This window comes from Brachyistius frenatus, unplaced genomic scaffold (genome assembly GCF_029030835.1).
Source record: "Brachyistius frenatus isolate BFR_SWC_R1_liver_20210118 unplaced genomic scaffold, ASM2903083v1 Contig_135, whole genome shotgun sequence".
Classification (NCBI taxonomy): domain Eukaryota; kingdom Metazoa; phylum Chordata; class Actinopteri; family Embiotocidae; genus Brachyistius; species Brachyistius frenatus.
Window position 1 is genome coordinate 21,878 of NW_027210734.1, and position 15,663 is coordinate 37,540.

Sequence of the window (15,663 nt, forward strand, 5' to 3'; positions counted from 1 at the left end):
TCAACCATCCTTCCTCTCCACGCATTCAGATGACTTGACTCCGCGGACCGTCCAGCCTGGCAGTACGTCCCCCCCGTCCTCTCTACACCACCTTTGTTCTGTGTGAAACACTTCAGCTGTCGATTCAGCCGTTTCACTTCATGATTTTTGTGACGTGATTTTTCTCCTTTCAACTCAAATCACGGCTAAATTCCTCTGAAAATATCTGATCATATTTCATCAATCCGATCCTCTTTAAATCATTTGTTCGTCATGTTTTTCATAGTTTTACATTTGAACATATTATGAATAAAACTCATTGTCCATTTTCTGTCCCTGCCAGTTGACGACAGTCTGGGTTTCCTCCCGACGTTCGGCCCGTGTTTCGTCAACCTGTACGGCAGCCCGAGAGAGTTCACCGCCTTCAGCGACCCGCACGAAGCTCTAAACCTGGGAAAGGTAACGCTGCTTATTTTTCTTTTCAAACTAAATGTAATTATCCAATCAGCCAATCGGGTGGCAGCAGTGCATAACATCCTGCAGATTCAGATGAGGAGGGGAGGTAACGAAGTGCTTGTTGGTGTCGGACTCTGAACCTGCTGACTCAGGATACGATGATGTCACCGACTCCCTCTCCCTCTCTCTGTCTGTCCGTCCATCAGGGCGAAGGCGTGGCGTACCGAGGTCGAGTTCTGCTGGAACTGACCACAAAACTGTCGGAGAAGCCGGAGCAGAGGAGCGAGGACGTCCCGTCGGACGACCTGCTGGTGGTGGAGGTGCGAGACGACGGAGGACACACGCGTGTAGACGGACGGAGACGTAACCGCCTTCTTTTCATTTGAACCTTTTTTTTTTTGCCCTCCCTCCATCTTCCAGAAGTTTCTCCGGAAGAGGAAGTTCTCTCTCTTCGTGGCCTTCTACTCGGCCACGCTCCTCCAGGACGTCGACGACGCCATCCAGTTCGAGGTCAGCATCGGTAACTATGGCAACAAGTTCGACTACACCTGCCTCCCTCTGGCCTCCACCACGCAGTTCAGCAGGGCCATGTTTGACGGTGAGTCAGGGGTCAAAGGTCAGGTTGGCGGCGTGTTGTCAGGTGAAATTTAAAAGCATTTAAAGCACCAAAAGTATATTTGTGGTTAATTGAGACACTTTAAATAAAAAATATTTTGTATATATGCAGTGATTGAGAGATTCAGGTACACATAATATGAGTTTGTGCAGTTAATTAGTGCATATTTGCAGCAAATATATATGTGCAATATTTAAATGTACATTGTAATGTAAATTAACGTGTGTGTGCAAAATATATGAATAAATATATAAAATAATCAGTAACACTTCACTTAAAGGTGAATGAATTATCGAGGATTCGTGCATTAATTAAACAATAATTAAACATCACTTCATGCATTAATACCTCGTGAAATCATCAGCAAGTAACACCAGTTCAAAGTCTTGATCGTGACGGATTCTTTGCAAAAAAAAAAAACCTGAACCAAACTGTGCAGCACAGAGCACGTCATGACATCATCAGTATGTGCTGTGATTGGTCCATTTTTTAACTGCACTGCATAAAGCTCAATTTCGATGATTTAAAAATGATGATTTCATTATAAGTTGTATCCTGTGTGTGTGTGTGTGTGTGTGTGTGTGTGTGTGTGTGTGTGTGTGTGTGTGTGTGTGTGTGTGTGTGTGTGTGTGTGTGTGTGTTTTCCAGGTTGCCACTACTACTACCTGCCGTGGGGGAACGTGAAGCCGGTGGTGGTTCTGTCTTCAGAGTGGGAGGACATCCGGCCGAGGATCGAGGCTCTGAACATGCTGCTGGCCGTCGTGGAGCGACTGGTGGGTCGGCTCGTCCCTGCGTCTGGGCTCGTCAGGGTCCTTTAGAGTCGAGCCCGAGAGCGTGTTCGTTAATTAGCTTCCTTCAAATGTGGAGTTTTATGTTGCAGCTTGTGGTAACCTGGATGTAAAAAAAACCCGCTGGATTTAAACTAAAATCATCTTGATTTGTTTTACGTTTCATAATGAACGAAACGTGTTTGTTCGACTTTGAAGATGCTGGTATTCTGTTTACTCGTTTATGAGAGCACGTGTTGGTGTTTGTGCGTCCAGGAGGCGAGCCTGCAGCGGGTGCAGCTACAGGTGAAGGCGGGCGGCGACCTGGAGGAGGTGGAGCTGAGGGTGGTGGAGCTGCTGGATCAGGTCATCACAGACTGCAGGTAAAACACTGGAAACACCTTCACCAGCCTGAGTCGCTTTATACATTTATAAATCCAGGACATTTCAGAGGGAAATATTGTATTTATTTAACCCTTTACATTCACTTTATGGCTATTTCTTTTTCCATCTTTTGGCATTATTTTATATTACATATTTCAACATGTGTTCCCCTCACACGTTGACGTCCGTTTCCCAGTGAGGAGCTGCCGTCTCTGGACCACTGGCAGTGCGCGACGCCTCTGGACCGCTCGCTCAGGCACATCCGGACGCTCCACCTGCAGCAGATCGTGGCGGCGGCGCTGGCTCTCAAACACGGAGTGGAGACGGAGCTGTCGACGGTGCTGGAGCAGGCGGAGGACTGGGCCAACCGGCTCAGGAGCATGGCGGAGGAGGTCGGCTCCACCGAAAGCTTTCAAATCGACCACTTAGATCTGTGATAGTTGATAGAAACTGAAATCTGCAGCGACTTTAATAATCAATGAAGTCAATTTTTTTTTTTTGAAGTGAGGATTTCCTACTTTTCTCTGTGTTGCATGTAAATAGAATATTTGTGATATTTGATGTTTTTTCAAGTATAAATTAAAATATATATCTGAGTGCTTCAGAGATAGTTCTACAATCTGCACATCTTATTCGGCTTTATTGTGTTTTTTTTTATCCTGAATCATTTTTTTAAATTTTAGCCTGTCAGGTATGTTTTACATTTTTTCAAATAAATCTTTCTATGTATAGTTGAGAGTGAAAATAAGAATTAGTTTCAGTTATTTTAAGCTGCACAATGAGCTGCTGTCAGTCAGTCTGATGCCTGCATTACCACATCCAACCACCAGATGTCACCAGACTTTCATTCTTCCACCTCACCTGCTCCCCAATGACCCAATCACCCTGCTCTCATCCTTTCACAGGGGTTTTGAAGCAGTTGTTTTTCTGTTTTTCTCCAGTTTCTGATGTTCGCTTGTCTTCTGCGATTCTCTAAATTGCTACGACGTGAACAGGAAACACACCTTAAACTGTTTTTGTTTTTTTTCCTCTGTGTGTCGCTCAGCCTCAGAACAGCCTCCCGGACATCGTGATCTGGATGCTGCAGGGCGACCGCAGGGTGGCGTACCACCGCATCCCGGCGCACAGCGTCATCTTCTCCCAGCAGCACACCGGCAAACACTGCGGGCAGCTGCAGACCGTCTTCCTTAAGGTACACACACACACACACACACACACACACACACACACACACACACACACACACACACACACACACACACACACACACACACACACACACACACACACACACACACGTGCACTCTCGTTTCTTTTCATTTCTTCTAATTATGTGAGACCGACCCGTCCTGTGTGTGTGTGTGTGTGTGTGTGTGTGTGTGTGTGTGTGTGTGTGTGTGTGTGTGTGTGTGTGTGTGTGTGTGTGTGTGTGTGTGTGTGTGTTTCTTTTCATTTCTTCTAATTATGTGTGTGTGTGTGTGTGTGTGTGTGTGTGTGTGTGTGTGTGTGTGTGTGTGTGTGTGTGTGTGTGTGTGTGTGTGTGTGTGTGTGTGTATTGTGCAGCACCCTCAGGGCAGCGGAGCAGAAGCCAAACTTCCGGGTCAGCTGAGGGTCAAAGTCTGGTTTGGATTGGCCGCCGACGTCAAACACTTCAACCAGTTCGCTGAAGGAAAACTGTCCGTCTTCGCCGAGACGGTAAGACGAGCGACTTTCAACAGGTGTCCCTTCATGTCTTTATAATAAAAACAGACTTTATGTCCCAACAGTAGTCGTAGAAAGAAGTTCTCACTTAAATGACTCCTCCTATCTCCATCAGTTATCTCGGTGTTGTTAGCTAAAGTCACTCCTTCTTATTAGTTTTCTGGAGGTCCATCTGAAAATAATCCCTCATTCATTAGAAAAGAAGTCGTATTTCCAATCAGATCAGTCAGATCCACCGCTGGCTCCTCCCCCACCTCGTCCAAATATGGTCACTTCCTGCTGCAAACCACTCTGAACTAGCAAAGATGGAGACGGACAGAATCTGAACTGGAGGCTTCGTAACGGGTGACGTCACCGCTGGTTGGTGTCTTCCCATGATCCAACCCTGTCCCCTCCCTCTGTCTCCGTAGTATGAGAACCAGACTCGGCTCGCCCTGGTGGGCAGCTGGGGAACTACAGGTCTGACGTACCCGAAGTTCAGCGACGTCACCGGCAGAGTGAAGCTGCCCAAAGAGAGTTTCAAACCGTCGCTGGGCTGGACGTGGGCCGGAGAGTGGTGCATCAGCCCCGAGAGGACGTGAGTCGTCATTCCTTCACTCATTATTTCAAACTCCAGACTTCCATCAGCTCTCTGATGTAAATCCTCAAACGGACTTTTTTAGAGACACATTTGCTCCTTTTCAGTAAAAGAAATGTGTCCTCTAGAATAAATGTGTTCGTACCAGATAATAATTACATATTTTAACGTTGCAGTGCTGAAAACCCTGAGTGGGTTTGACAGCTGAAGACGGACACACTTTTCAGTGTCCACATTTAAGAAACTGACATTTATAAGTGTGTGTGTGTGTGTGTGTGTGTGTGGATAACTCTTCAGGCTGCTGTTTGACGTGGATGCTGGTCACATGACCTTCACAGAGGAGGTGTTTGAAAACCAGATGAGGTTACCGGGGGGACAGTGGATCGGCATGCAGGAGGGATACACTGATGTGGTATGTGGGTGTGTTTCTGTGTGTTTCTGTACCTACTGTGGCTTTATTCATCAGTAAATCTAAAAACTGTGTGTGTGTGTGTGTGTGTGTGTGTGTGTGTGTGTGTGTGTGTGTGTGTGTGTGTGTGTGTGTGTGTGTGTCAGAATGGGGAGAAGGCGGTGCCAAAGGACGAGGTGGAGTGTCCTCCTGGGTGGGTGTGGGAGGAGGTGGAGTGGAGCGAAGATCTCAACCGGGCTGTGGACGATCAAGGTACACAAACACACACACACACACACACACACACACACACACACACACACACACACACACACACACACACACACACACACACACACACACACACACACAGCAGGACAGTTTATTAACCCTGTGTGTGTGTGTGTGTGTGTGTGTGTGTGTGTGTGTGTGTGTGTGTGTGTGTGTGTGTGTGTGTGTGTGTTCAGGGTGGGAGTACGGCCTCACCATCCCTCCGGACCGCCGTCCGAAGTCGTGGGTTCCGGCAGAGAAGATGTACCACACCAACCGACGGAGACGATGGATCCGGATGAGACGAAGAGACCAGCAGAAGATGGAAACTCTCCGAAAGGTAGCTGGAGGACAAAAGACACAGACAGACACATCTTAACAAAATATACTACAAATAATGACCCAAGTCTTTAGTGACAAAATCATAAAAGCAGGAGACGAGATTACAAAGTTCTGATGTAGAAATACAAATAAATAGCAGATGGACAAACAAATATGTGTGTACAAGTGCAGTTTCCTGCCTTGGCCACCAGGTGGCGGCAAGGTTGCACAAATGAGCGATGGAGGGAAATGACAGAAAGTTCAGCTTCTGGCATGAAAACTTCTGACTTCAAATCTTTGTTATAAAAGAATAAAACACGAATGTGATCTTACAGCAGCGCCCGGACGAGACGGAGCGGGAGGGCTGGGAGTACGCCTCGCTGTTCGGATGGAAGTTCCACCTGAAGCCCCGGAAGACGGACAGCTTCCGGAGGCGCAGGTGGAGGTGCCGCATGGAGCCACTGGAGAAGACGGGGCCGGCGGCCATCTTTGCTCTGGAGTGTTCTCTGGTGAGGACGGAAGACGACGTGTTCACTGACGGCGTTTATCACATGATAGTAAAAGTAAAAGGTCCAATAATCTCTTATTAAGTTTCATTAAGTGGCCAAAAAGTGTGCGGACGCCTGAGAATTACACACACAGTATGTGATGGAAGTCTTCCCGCTTTATTTTGAAGGTCATGTTGAAACTTTTGCCAACAACTATTTCTGTTGTTTTTTTGCTGCACTCTTTTGTTTTGAAGGCCATACAGAAGGAGAGTGCACTGTTGTTGTTGTTTTTAATCCGAATTCTTCCTCCTCTTCCTCCTCTTTCTCCTCTCCGTCCTCTTCCTCCTCCCACAGAGTGCCATAGAGGACAAGAACGACGACAAGTCAGTCACAACCACGTTCGGCGTCAACAGACCGACCATTTCCTGTTTCTTTGACTGTAAGATGACAAACACACACACACACACACACACACACACACACACACACACACACACACACACACACACACACACACACACACACACACACACACACACACACACTGTCTGTTTACTGTCCTCTCGTCCTTCTTCCACCACGTTCTACTAAAAATCATTAATGTGATATTCTGTGTGTGTGTGTGTGTGTGTGTGTGTGTGTGTGTGTGTGTGTGTGTGTGTGTGTGTGTGTGTGTGCAGGTGGCACCCGCTACCACCTGCGCTGCTACCTGTACCAGGCCAGAGACCTGCTGGCCATGGACAAAGACAGCTTCTCAGGTAACTCTACACTACATTGCACCTGCCAGCTGTCAGCATGGATGCTGCTCACTGGCGCCATCTGGTGGCCGGACGTCTCTGTCGCTGCAAATTGAGCTCCTACGTCATCTCATGACAGAAGTTGAGGTGTTAAATGTATTTCATCTGATGTGTTTCAATGTGTTTTTTAAGGCCGTCTTGTCCTTTCTAATATCTTTGATTTTCTGTTCGTACACATACAACGTACACGTGTAGCGTGAGAATTTTAACAGCGGTTTCGTGTCAAATCGAACACGGCTGCAACATTTGAATGCATCCATCCACCAACATTTCCCACCGACTTCGTTATTTTACTTAAAAATTAAACGTGTTTTCGTTCCCTGTGTTTCAAACCCTATTGAGCACATCCCATACAATGTATTTACTCTGTTTTTGTTTACTTATTGTTTGTCATCTGAGTTAAATTTTTCAGTTTTCAGCTCTCTGCTCAGATTTCTGAAGTTCAGAGGCGACATATTATGCTAATTTTTAGGATTGATTTTTCATTATATCCTCAGACTCCACTTAAGTGGCTGTCAGTGATTCACAGACCAAAATAAAATCCTTGTTTATTTTATATCGGCCCTTTAATCAGAAATATGCCATTCAGCTGCTTTAGCTTTAAGGCCCCGCCCTCCCTGAAAGGCAGCTTTCCTCTGATTGGCCAACTTCCAGGAAGCCTGCATCACCTAGTCCTTTATGGGTTAGTGCCATAATATTGGTATAATTTTTAATATGAAAAAAAATAGTAACGAATTTTAATATAATACTCGTGTAACTTAAACAAAACGACAACAAACATGACTGAAATCAGCTCTTCTACAGTTTAGTAGTTAGTTGGTTGGTTTTTACTGAATAAGTGAAAGTAAACGGTGTCTTTAGACGCAGCGAGACGTTATCGAGAATAAAACTAAAGAAGTTAGCTCAGTAAATCTGTGTTTCCTGTAAGTCCATGAAGAGAGAGAAAAAGAGAGCTGGAGGTGTTTATTCAACAGCATTAAAATACTGATTTAATTATAAAACAGCTGAAATTATAGTTTCAGTTTCACGTTAATTTATTGCAGAGACAGAAAGAGAAGGGTGAAAAAATAGACGAGAGAAGGAGGTCATGGAAACTGCAGCTACTGTGTGTGTGTGTGTGTGTGTGTGTGTGTGTGTGTGTGTGTGTGTGTGTGTGTGTGTGTGTGTGTGTGTGTGTGTGTGTGTGTGTGTGTGTGTGTGTGTGTGTGTGTGTGTGTTTGTTAATCACAAAGCCACCAGAGACTCGGATGTAACGGAGCAGAGAGGAGAGAAATGATGGATGAGAGTCGGAGAGGATCCTGGCCGCAAGACTGAAATGATAAATCACGATCAGTCGGCCTCGTTAGCTCACACACACACACACACACACACACACACACACACACACACACACACACACACACACACACACACACACACACACACACACACACACACACAGTGACAGAAACACACACGCGGTGTAACGGATGAGTAGAGGTGATGGATGGGCTTCACTGGTGTGTTAATCTAGTGTTACATGGCGTCCGGGCGGCCATGATTAAAGACAGCTATCAAACAGAGGTCCTTCTGTCTGTCTGTCCGTCTGTCCGTCTGTCTGTCCGTCCGTCTTTCATCTTCCATCTGTCGGTCCATCGCCGGTTACTAATCTGCTAGTTAGAGTCACAGTTTCCCTCGTACTTCCTGCTGACCTTTTTTTCATCACACATCATTTTGCTCAATAAAAAGTCATTTCCATGACTTTTTCGCTGCAACAGCGTGAAACTCACTGTCTCCTGTACACGCTACAGATGTTGCACATCAGTGTGTGCGGCTGCTTAACCAGAACAGGATCGACGGTTGGAAACTGTGCGTGACGTCGCCGTCTAGTTTTTTTTTTTTTTTTTTGAGCTAGAAGTGACCATATTTGGTCGAGCGAGGGGCGGAGCTAACTGAGAACAAGAGGACACTATGCCCCGCCCACCTACACGCCCTCAAACGTAGCTGTGTTTGAGGTCCTAAAGTCTCATGAGTGCTGAGTTTATCTAAGGGCAACTTGACGACTTGTGGAAAACATTTACTGACTTTGTATTTCATTAGATAGTTTGATGCTTTTTGAATGGAAGTCCATTGGAGGCTTTTTGGAGCAAGCCCCTAGTGGCCGTCCGTGGTATTGCAGCATTTACAGCACGTCGGTGTCACATTTCAGATCCACAAGGCGGCACGGTGGTGCAGTGGTTAGCACCGTCACCTCACAGCAAAAAGGTTCTGGGTTCGAATCCGGTCCTGGGCCTTTCTGTGCAGAGTTTGCATGTTCTCCCTGTGCTTGCGTGGGTTCTCTCCGGGTTCTCCGGCTTCCTCCCATCATCCAAAAACATGCACCTCAGGTCAGGTTACCTGGCGCCGCGCTAGTGGCTTATATTTGGAAAATATACTAAAAAATATAACGACACACAAAAGGTGAACAAAACAAACGTCCGGTTTACTTTTTTGTCTTTTGTGGAGTTTAAACTCCGACAGAGGAGGTTCAGTGAACGTCTTCGACTCCTCAGTGATTCAAAGTCGAACTCTCCGCAGAACGAGCTCTGAACTGAAGAAACCTTTCGGATGAGAAGCGAAACATCTTCACCAAACACTTTTTTAAGTTCGTTTGATTCTTTAGATTTTTCTGTCTATCTTAAATCAGTATTTTCTTGATTAAATTCTATCTGCAGGTCTTTCATTCTTTGTTTCTCTCTGTCTTTTTATTTTAACTTTTATTTCTAATAATGATCTAATTCTCCTCTCGTCCTTTCTCCTACTTCTTCCTTCTCATTTCTAAGTTCTCTCTTCCTCTCACGTCTTCCAGTCTTCATTGTGTTTATGTACCTCTGGCTCCCACAGGGGTCCCGACTACTGCTGCTTCCTCTCCACACACACACACACACACACACACACACACACACACACACACACACACACACACACACACACACACACACACACACACACACACACACACACACACACACACACACACACACACACACACACACACACACACACACACACACACTCTCTCTCTTACATAACCCCCCTGGGCTGTTTGTATTGCTGTTTATATGAGCTAATGGGCTGTTGGGAATGGATGGTAATTGACTGGGTCACCATGGGTGGTGTGCCTGTACATTGTGTGTGTGTGTGTGTGTATGTGTGTGTGTGTGTGTGTGTGTGTGTGTGTGTGTGTGTGTGTGTGTGTGTGTGTGTGTGTGTGTGTGCGCGTCAGCTGCAGGGTTAATTGAGGGCTGGTGGGAAAATGCATCTTAGCTTCTGTTTACTCTGATGCTAACGGCTCCATAGAGACTCTTTACTGGGCCTGGAATAACAAACTTCTCCGTCTGTGTGTAACTGTACATACGTGTGTGTGTGTGTGTGTGTGTGCGTGTGCGTGCGTGTGCGTTAACGTGGAGGAGAGTGGTTGTGACCTGGAATAACAAACTTCCCCGACGGCGTTCCCAGCCCTCCGTCTCGAGCTCGGCATTCCCGAGCTGCTGATGTCACCGCGCGGGACGCCGCACATGCGGGCATGAGTTTGTCCCGCTATACTCGCGAGGACCCTCGTTAAAAATGCAGCCACCGCTGCGTTGGACATGCTCCGCATGTTAACGGCACAAGTTCGGCTGTTAAAAACGTTCTCCCAGAACGCGCTTAAATGACGTCATTTATTTCGAAGCCGTCGGCTCAAAGCGACTCTTTTAAAAACCAACTTGCGTAACCTGTAAAAACAGACGAGTGACTTGTGCTCCTCCTCCCGACAGACCCGTACGCCATCGTGTCGTTCCTCCATCAGTCCCAGAAGACGGTGACGGTGCGGAACACTCTCAACCCCACCTGGGACCAGACGCTCATCTTCTACGAGGTGGAGATGTTCGGCGACCCCGAGGCCACGACGGCCAACGCGCCCGCCGTGGTGGTGGAGCTCTACGACCAGGACACATACGTGAGGGTTCAAATCCATCACAGCGACTCGCGTGGATCCGGATATGTAATTATCTAATGACGTTTGAAATCTCCAGGGAGCAGATGAGTTCATGGGCCGCTGCGTGTGTCGGCCCTCCATGACGCCGTCGCCGCGCCTCGCCTGGTTCCCCGTTCGGTTTGGAGAGAGGAACGCCGGCGAGCTGCTGGCCGCCTTCGAGCTCATACGCAGGGAAAAGGTCAGAGGTCGCGGCTTCCTTCACCTTCTGCTCCTTTTCCTCCGACAGATGTCTCACAAACAGACTCCACTCCCGACGCAAAAACTTCTTCAATATAAGATAATGGAATCTGTTGTTTTCATTCATTTCGTGGCAGTAACTCATCTCTTCGTCTTGTTTCTGCAGCCGGCTGTTCATCATATTCCAGGTCAAGAGGTCAGTCTCTCTCTTCATGTGACGCTTTTGCTGTTGGTCAACGTTTTCAGCCTTTAAAAAAAAATCTATCTGATCTTGTCTCACCCGCAGGGAGACATCATGACGTCCACCCACGTTCTGGACGAGGTAAAACCACACCGGAGTCCTCGGCCTCCTCCACACACTCACGACATCCAAAACCCAAAACGTGTTCGTCGGGTGACTCAAATTAAGAAAAGAGTGAAAAGCTTTGACTTAAATGTCGTCCAACAGAGTCGTGGGAATAATTTACATTTGTAAAAGAGAAACTGTGAGTTTTGTTGCTTTTCTGACAGTGTGAAAGATGATTATTATTGTGTGATAGATCTGCAGAAAGGAATTATTTCTAGGTGCAAACAAACCGGACTTTTAAAGAGAGATGAAACTGATTTATCTCATTTCACACCCAAAACATTATTTAATTAACATTATCTGCTGTTCAGCTCGTTAGACAACTCGAGTTAGACCTGAAGTCTGAATCCTTCTCAACAGCTGAAGTTATCTTGTGCAGGATATCATACGTGAAGACAAAGAATTGCAGCTTCTCTTCTGATCTTCGCTGCTTTCTGACTTTCTCTTTTTATTTCACTGCTCTTCATCTGTTTTTCTTCCTCACTGGATCTTCCTCAGTTGCTGTTTCCAGGATTCCTCTCTGAAAACCTGCAGCAATGGGTACAACGTAGAAACACACAAAATCAGCCGTTTTCATGTCTGCGTGTCTTTTAACAGCCGACAACATACATGTGTAACTTCATCCGACATGCATGTTACGGACTGATCCTCATTACAAGAACTTCAACACGTTTCCCTCGTGCTCATGGAACAACAGTTTCACATGTTTTCCACACGCAACACACGTGATCACTTGTATGATATTTTTAAGTCTTTATTATGAGAGCAAATTGTTTGCAAGTAAAAATATATGAACTGAAAAAAAAGTTATTTGCATTTCAAACAAATTTGCTTTTACAGTTTGGTTAGTTGTGGTCACAGAATTCAGAATTTTGCTTTTAAAACTATGAAACTTTTTGTTTGCAGGTTGAGTTGGATGTAGTGGGCGGGGCCTAAGCTGGGGGAGGAGACTGGAGTTATTTTACTTCACAAACAATGGTTTTTAATTCGCAAACCAAAAGTTCTTGATTGACAAACATAAAGTCCAGTTTATTAAGCAAAATTCAGAATTCTGACCAAAACTTACAAAACCATAAAAGCATGTAATTTAAATAATTTTATTCTCAGTTGATATATTTTTACTTAGAAATTTCATCTTTGATTGCAGTGCGAAATATATATATATATATATATATATATTTTTGCTTGTATAATAAAGACACAAAAGTACCTTCATATATGACACATGATGATTAAAACATGGGGAAAATATGTGGAAAGGTTTTCACATTGAAATCTACATGAGCTTATGATACTTGTTGTATGAAGACCAAATTATATTTCTTTAAATATAACTTGTGATGTGATGGAGCATGTCGTCTCTCGCTTTCTACAGATTCTCTAAATTCATATTTTTGTGTTGATGAAATATTCGATGTGTTTATTTAAAACACAAGTCCTTTATTTGAAGTTGAATGTAACATTTGTGTGCTTTTAACCCTCTAAAACATTGTGTGAAGTGCCGACACTAAAACTCATTTAACGTCTTGATGTGAGTTTAAAAACAAACACCATCCGCCTGCCAATAAACCGCCCGGCTCGCCGTCTCCTGTCTGTCTCTCTCGTCCCCTCCTCATGTCTCTGACCCGCCGCTGTCCTGCGCTCCCGTCGGCAGCCGGAGGAGTCGGACCTCCCGCACCCGCCCCCCCAGCGGGAGCCCAACGTCTTCGTGGTTCCTCAGGGGATCAAACCCGTTCTGCAGAGGACCGCCATCGAGGTAACGAACGCTCAAAACCCCCAAATAAAAGCAGGAAAATCCTCTCCGACGGGGACACGCCCCCTCACTCCCCGTCTCCTCCCGGCAGGTCTTGGCGTGGGGCGTTCGCAACCTGAAGAGCTTCCAGCTGGCCAGCGTTACCTCTCCCAGCCTGCAGGTGGAGTGCGGCGGCACCGTGGTCCAGAGCTGCGTCATCCGCAGCATGAAGAAGAAGCCCAACTTCGACGTGAACACGCTCGTCCTTGATGTGGTGAGAAACACGGTTCACGGACGCGCAGTCCAATCAGTGCCGAGGCCTTCGCGGCTAATGAGAGCTTCTCCTGTGATGTGGTTGGCTTCGGTCATTCGTCTTCATCAGTGAAGAGGAGGACTCGGCCTCCTCCTGTTTTTCCAGACCTCGCTACGATGCAGCTGCTGCACGTTTTACACGTTTTACACGTTTACCCCGAACGGTCCTGCAGCTCGGAGCTGTAAAGACAAAGTGTGTGTGGGGGGGCAGGGGGCGGGGGGGGGGGGGGGTACTTTTCCATTGGCGACCAGCGCGTACATTACTAATGCAACATAAAGGCGGGGTGGAGGCTTTCATCATGGGCACGGCCAAGGTACAAACGCTGACTAGACATAAACTCAACTGGATTTGAAGCATCGTTAACCGGACGTTGCGAATGTCTTCCGTCTTCGGTCAGCGAGGTCTCATCGACCCGGGGAGACGAGTTTTCTTCGTCCCAGGCTGTTCAGTTTTTTTGTGTGTCTTCAATAACTCCTGAGGAAGATATCTTTAAGTCAATACTACGTTTTAACGTCATTATCGGTCGGGAAATAATTTGATTATAGAACAAGTTACCACCAAAATAAAATATTGAATCATAATGTATTATATATATTTTTGGGCGATTTGCTCTCAAAACATAAAACGTATTTGTTAGTGCGATCTCCGTTTCCATGGCAACACATGGGGTATGACTAACGACTGAAAAACAATAGTAGATGCAACGTACGCAATGTTTACTACTCCAGGAAGTAGCCCGACCCTTAGCAACGACCCTAGCGACAGAGGATTTCTAGTCTGTTTCATTGCTTTCTAGAGACGGTTCCTCAAACTGAATAAATACAGCACAGAAGAAAAAAAACAGCTGAATGAATGAATGAGAGCCAAAACAAGGAGCTGAAAGGAGCCTAAATGCTCTGAATAAGAGCTGCAGATAAATACAAGCGATCACATGATCCGCTGATGACATAGAAATGTTGATTTTTAAGAGCTTAAATAAGAGTCTTTATGGTAGTAAAAAAACAAAAAAAAGCCACTCCAGCGTCATTCTGCTCAAAGTGTTTTTGATTCAGTCGTTTAGTTTAATCAACCCGACCACAACATTGAAAGCGCGGCGCGTCAGCAGTCATTATTATACATCCTCTGAGAATAGATTTCCACTGAGTTTACATTGGTGCCATTACATTCCAGCTAAGTGTTTTCTTATGAAAAACCTAAAGTGAAATATGGAAATGTTGTGCACATTTTTCCTCCCTGGCGGCTCCAGCGCACCTCCGCAGCTTCATGTTAACAATATTAAGGTCTGAAGTTGATCACCTCGCCGTTTTATTATGACAGCTTTAACTGGAGTGTGGAAATATTCGCATAGTTTTCCCTTCGATGCAGATCCCTGCTTTTTGGCTGGTGCAGTTTTAATGTTAACAAGATTAAGGTGCAGCTCTGACCACCGCGGCGGAGCAGGGATGACTGGACTCTGGAAACCTGTGCGCGGTCGTCGTCTCCCCCCCCCCTTCCCCTCCTCCCCTCTCCTGAACCGCCGCCAGACGTTTCATGCTAACAGCATTAAGGACTTAAGTCGAACTGCGTAAGTGTTTTCGTTTTGCCACCGGGGCGTAACGAAATGTCATGTGCATAGTTTCCCTGAGTGCAGCTCTTTGAAGAGGTCGAGGCACCTCGTAGCAGCTCGCTGGATTTACCGTGCGAGTTCAAGCATCATCAGCGTCACTCAAGTCGTTCTTAAAGCCGGAGAGCTCAGAAGGGATTACAGCTCCGAGTCTGTTTGGTTAAATGAGAGCGTCTCTAAACGTTGCTGCTGGTCCGGTGAGAGTCTGAAGTCTTCCTCTTTGTTCACTGAGACGCTGAGAGGTGATGAAATATAAGATGTGCAGCCCGGCGACGGAATCAGAAAAGACAAATGACTGACAGCTTTCAGTTCTCATTTTGACAAAAAAATACAGGAAAAAAAAAAAAAGGGTAAATGATTCAAGTTAGTCCTGATAAACTTTACGAACACAAAAAAGACAAAACAACCACATTAGAAATTGAATATGTAGAAAAAGTACTGAGTGTCCTACGATGATAAAATCTATATCTGAAAACAATAAATTTAAATGAGCGACTCATAAATACAGAATCCCAAAGTTGGAGCTGTTTAATTGGAAGCCTAAAAACAGAAGACGAAACCTCGTCGTCGCTGAAGTTAAAAGTATGCGAGCGTGTATTTTACATCCTGAACTTGGACGTTTACTCGACGGGACGTTTTGCGGCCTGAAGATTGAACCTCCGCCTCGCTGGATTCGCTCATTCCTTCCTTGTAGATGGGCGCGGTCTGCGAAGGTGTAACGATGATCTGATTGGACGCTCGCCAAGGCGTG

The 15,663-nt window shown here is 45.9% G+C and overlaps 1 protein-coding gene across 4 annotated transcripts in view; it reads left to right on the top strand.

The window, feature by feature from the left end:
• The window catches only part of dysf (dysferlin, limb girdle muscular dystrophy 2B (autosomal recessive)), a 64,669-nt gene that overhangs the window by 17,909 nt on the left and 31,097 nt on the right, over nt 1-15,663 (top strand). For 2 of the 4 annotated variants that reach the window (XM_069714779.1, XM_069714780.1), the window contains exons 17-39: nt 30-62; nt 323-438; nt 642-755; nt 856-1,033; nt 1,700-1,824; nt 2,095-2,201; nt 2,399-2,594; nt 3,248-3,394; nt 3,766-3,897; nt 4,314-4,480; nt 4,778-4,892; nt 5,036-5,141; nt 5,336-5,478; nt 5,795-5,968; nt 6,302-6,386; nt 6,628-6,705; nt 10,521-10,702; nt 10,779-10,919; nt 11,085-11,114; nt 11,205-11,240; nt 11,763-11,804; nt 12,919-13,020; nt 13,109-13,270. In XM_069714779.1, coding sequence (XP_069570880.1) covers nt 30-62; nt 323-438; nt 642-755; nt 856-1,033; nt 1,700-1,824; nt 2,095-2,201; nt 2,399-2,594; nt 3,248-3,394; nt 3,766-3,897; nt 4,314-4,480; nt 4,778-4,892; nt 5,036-5,141; nt 5,336-5,478; nt 5,795-5,968; nt 6,302-6,386; nt 6,628-6,705; nt 10,521-10,702; nt 10,779-10,919; nt 11,085-11,114; nt 11,205-11,240; nt 11,763-11,804; nt 12,919-13,020; nt 13,109-13,270 — 2,711 coding nt within the window. The remainder of the gene's footprint in view (nt 1-29; nt 63-322; nt 439-641; nt 756-855; nt 1,034-1,699; nt 1,825-2,094; nt 2,202-2,398; nt 2,595-3,247; nt 3,395-3,765; nt 3,898-4,313; nt 4,481-4,777; nt 4,893-5,035; nt 5,142-5,335; nt 5,479-5,794; nt 5,969-6,301; nt 6,387-6,627; nt 6,706-10,520; nt 10,703-10,778; nt 10,920-11,084; nt 11,115-11,204; nt 11,241-11,762; nt 11,805-12,918; nt 13,021-13,108; nt 13,271-15,663) is intronic. The other 2 variants (XM_069714782.1, XM_069714781.1) reach the window with 1 other exon arrangement.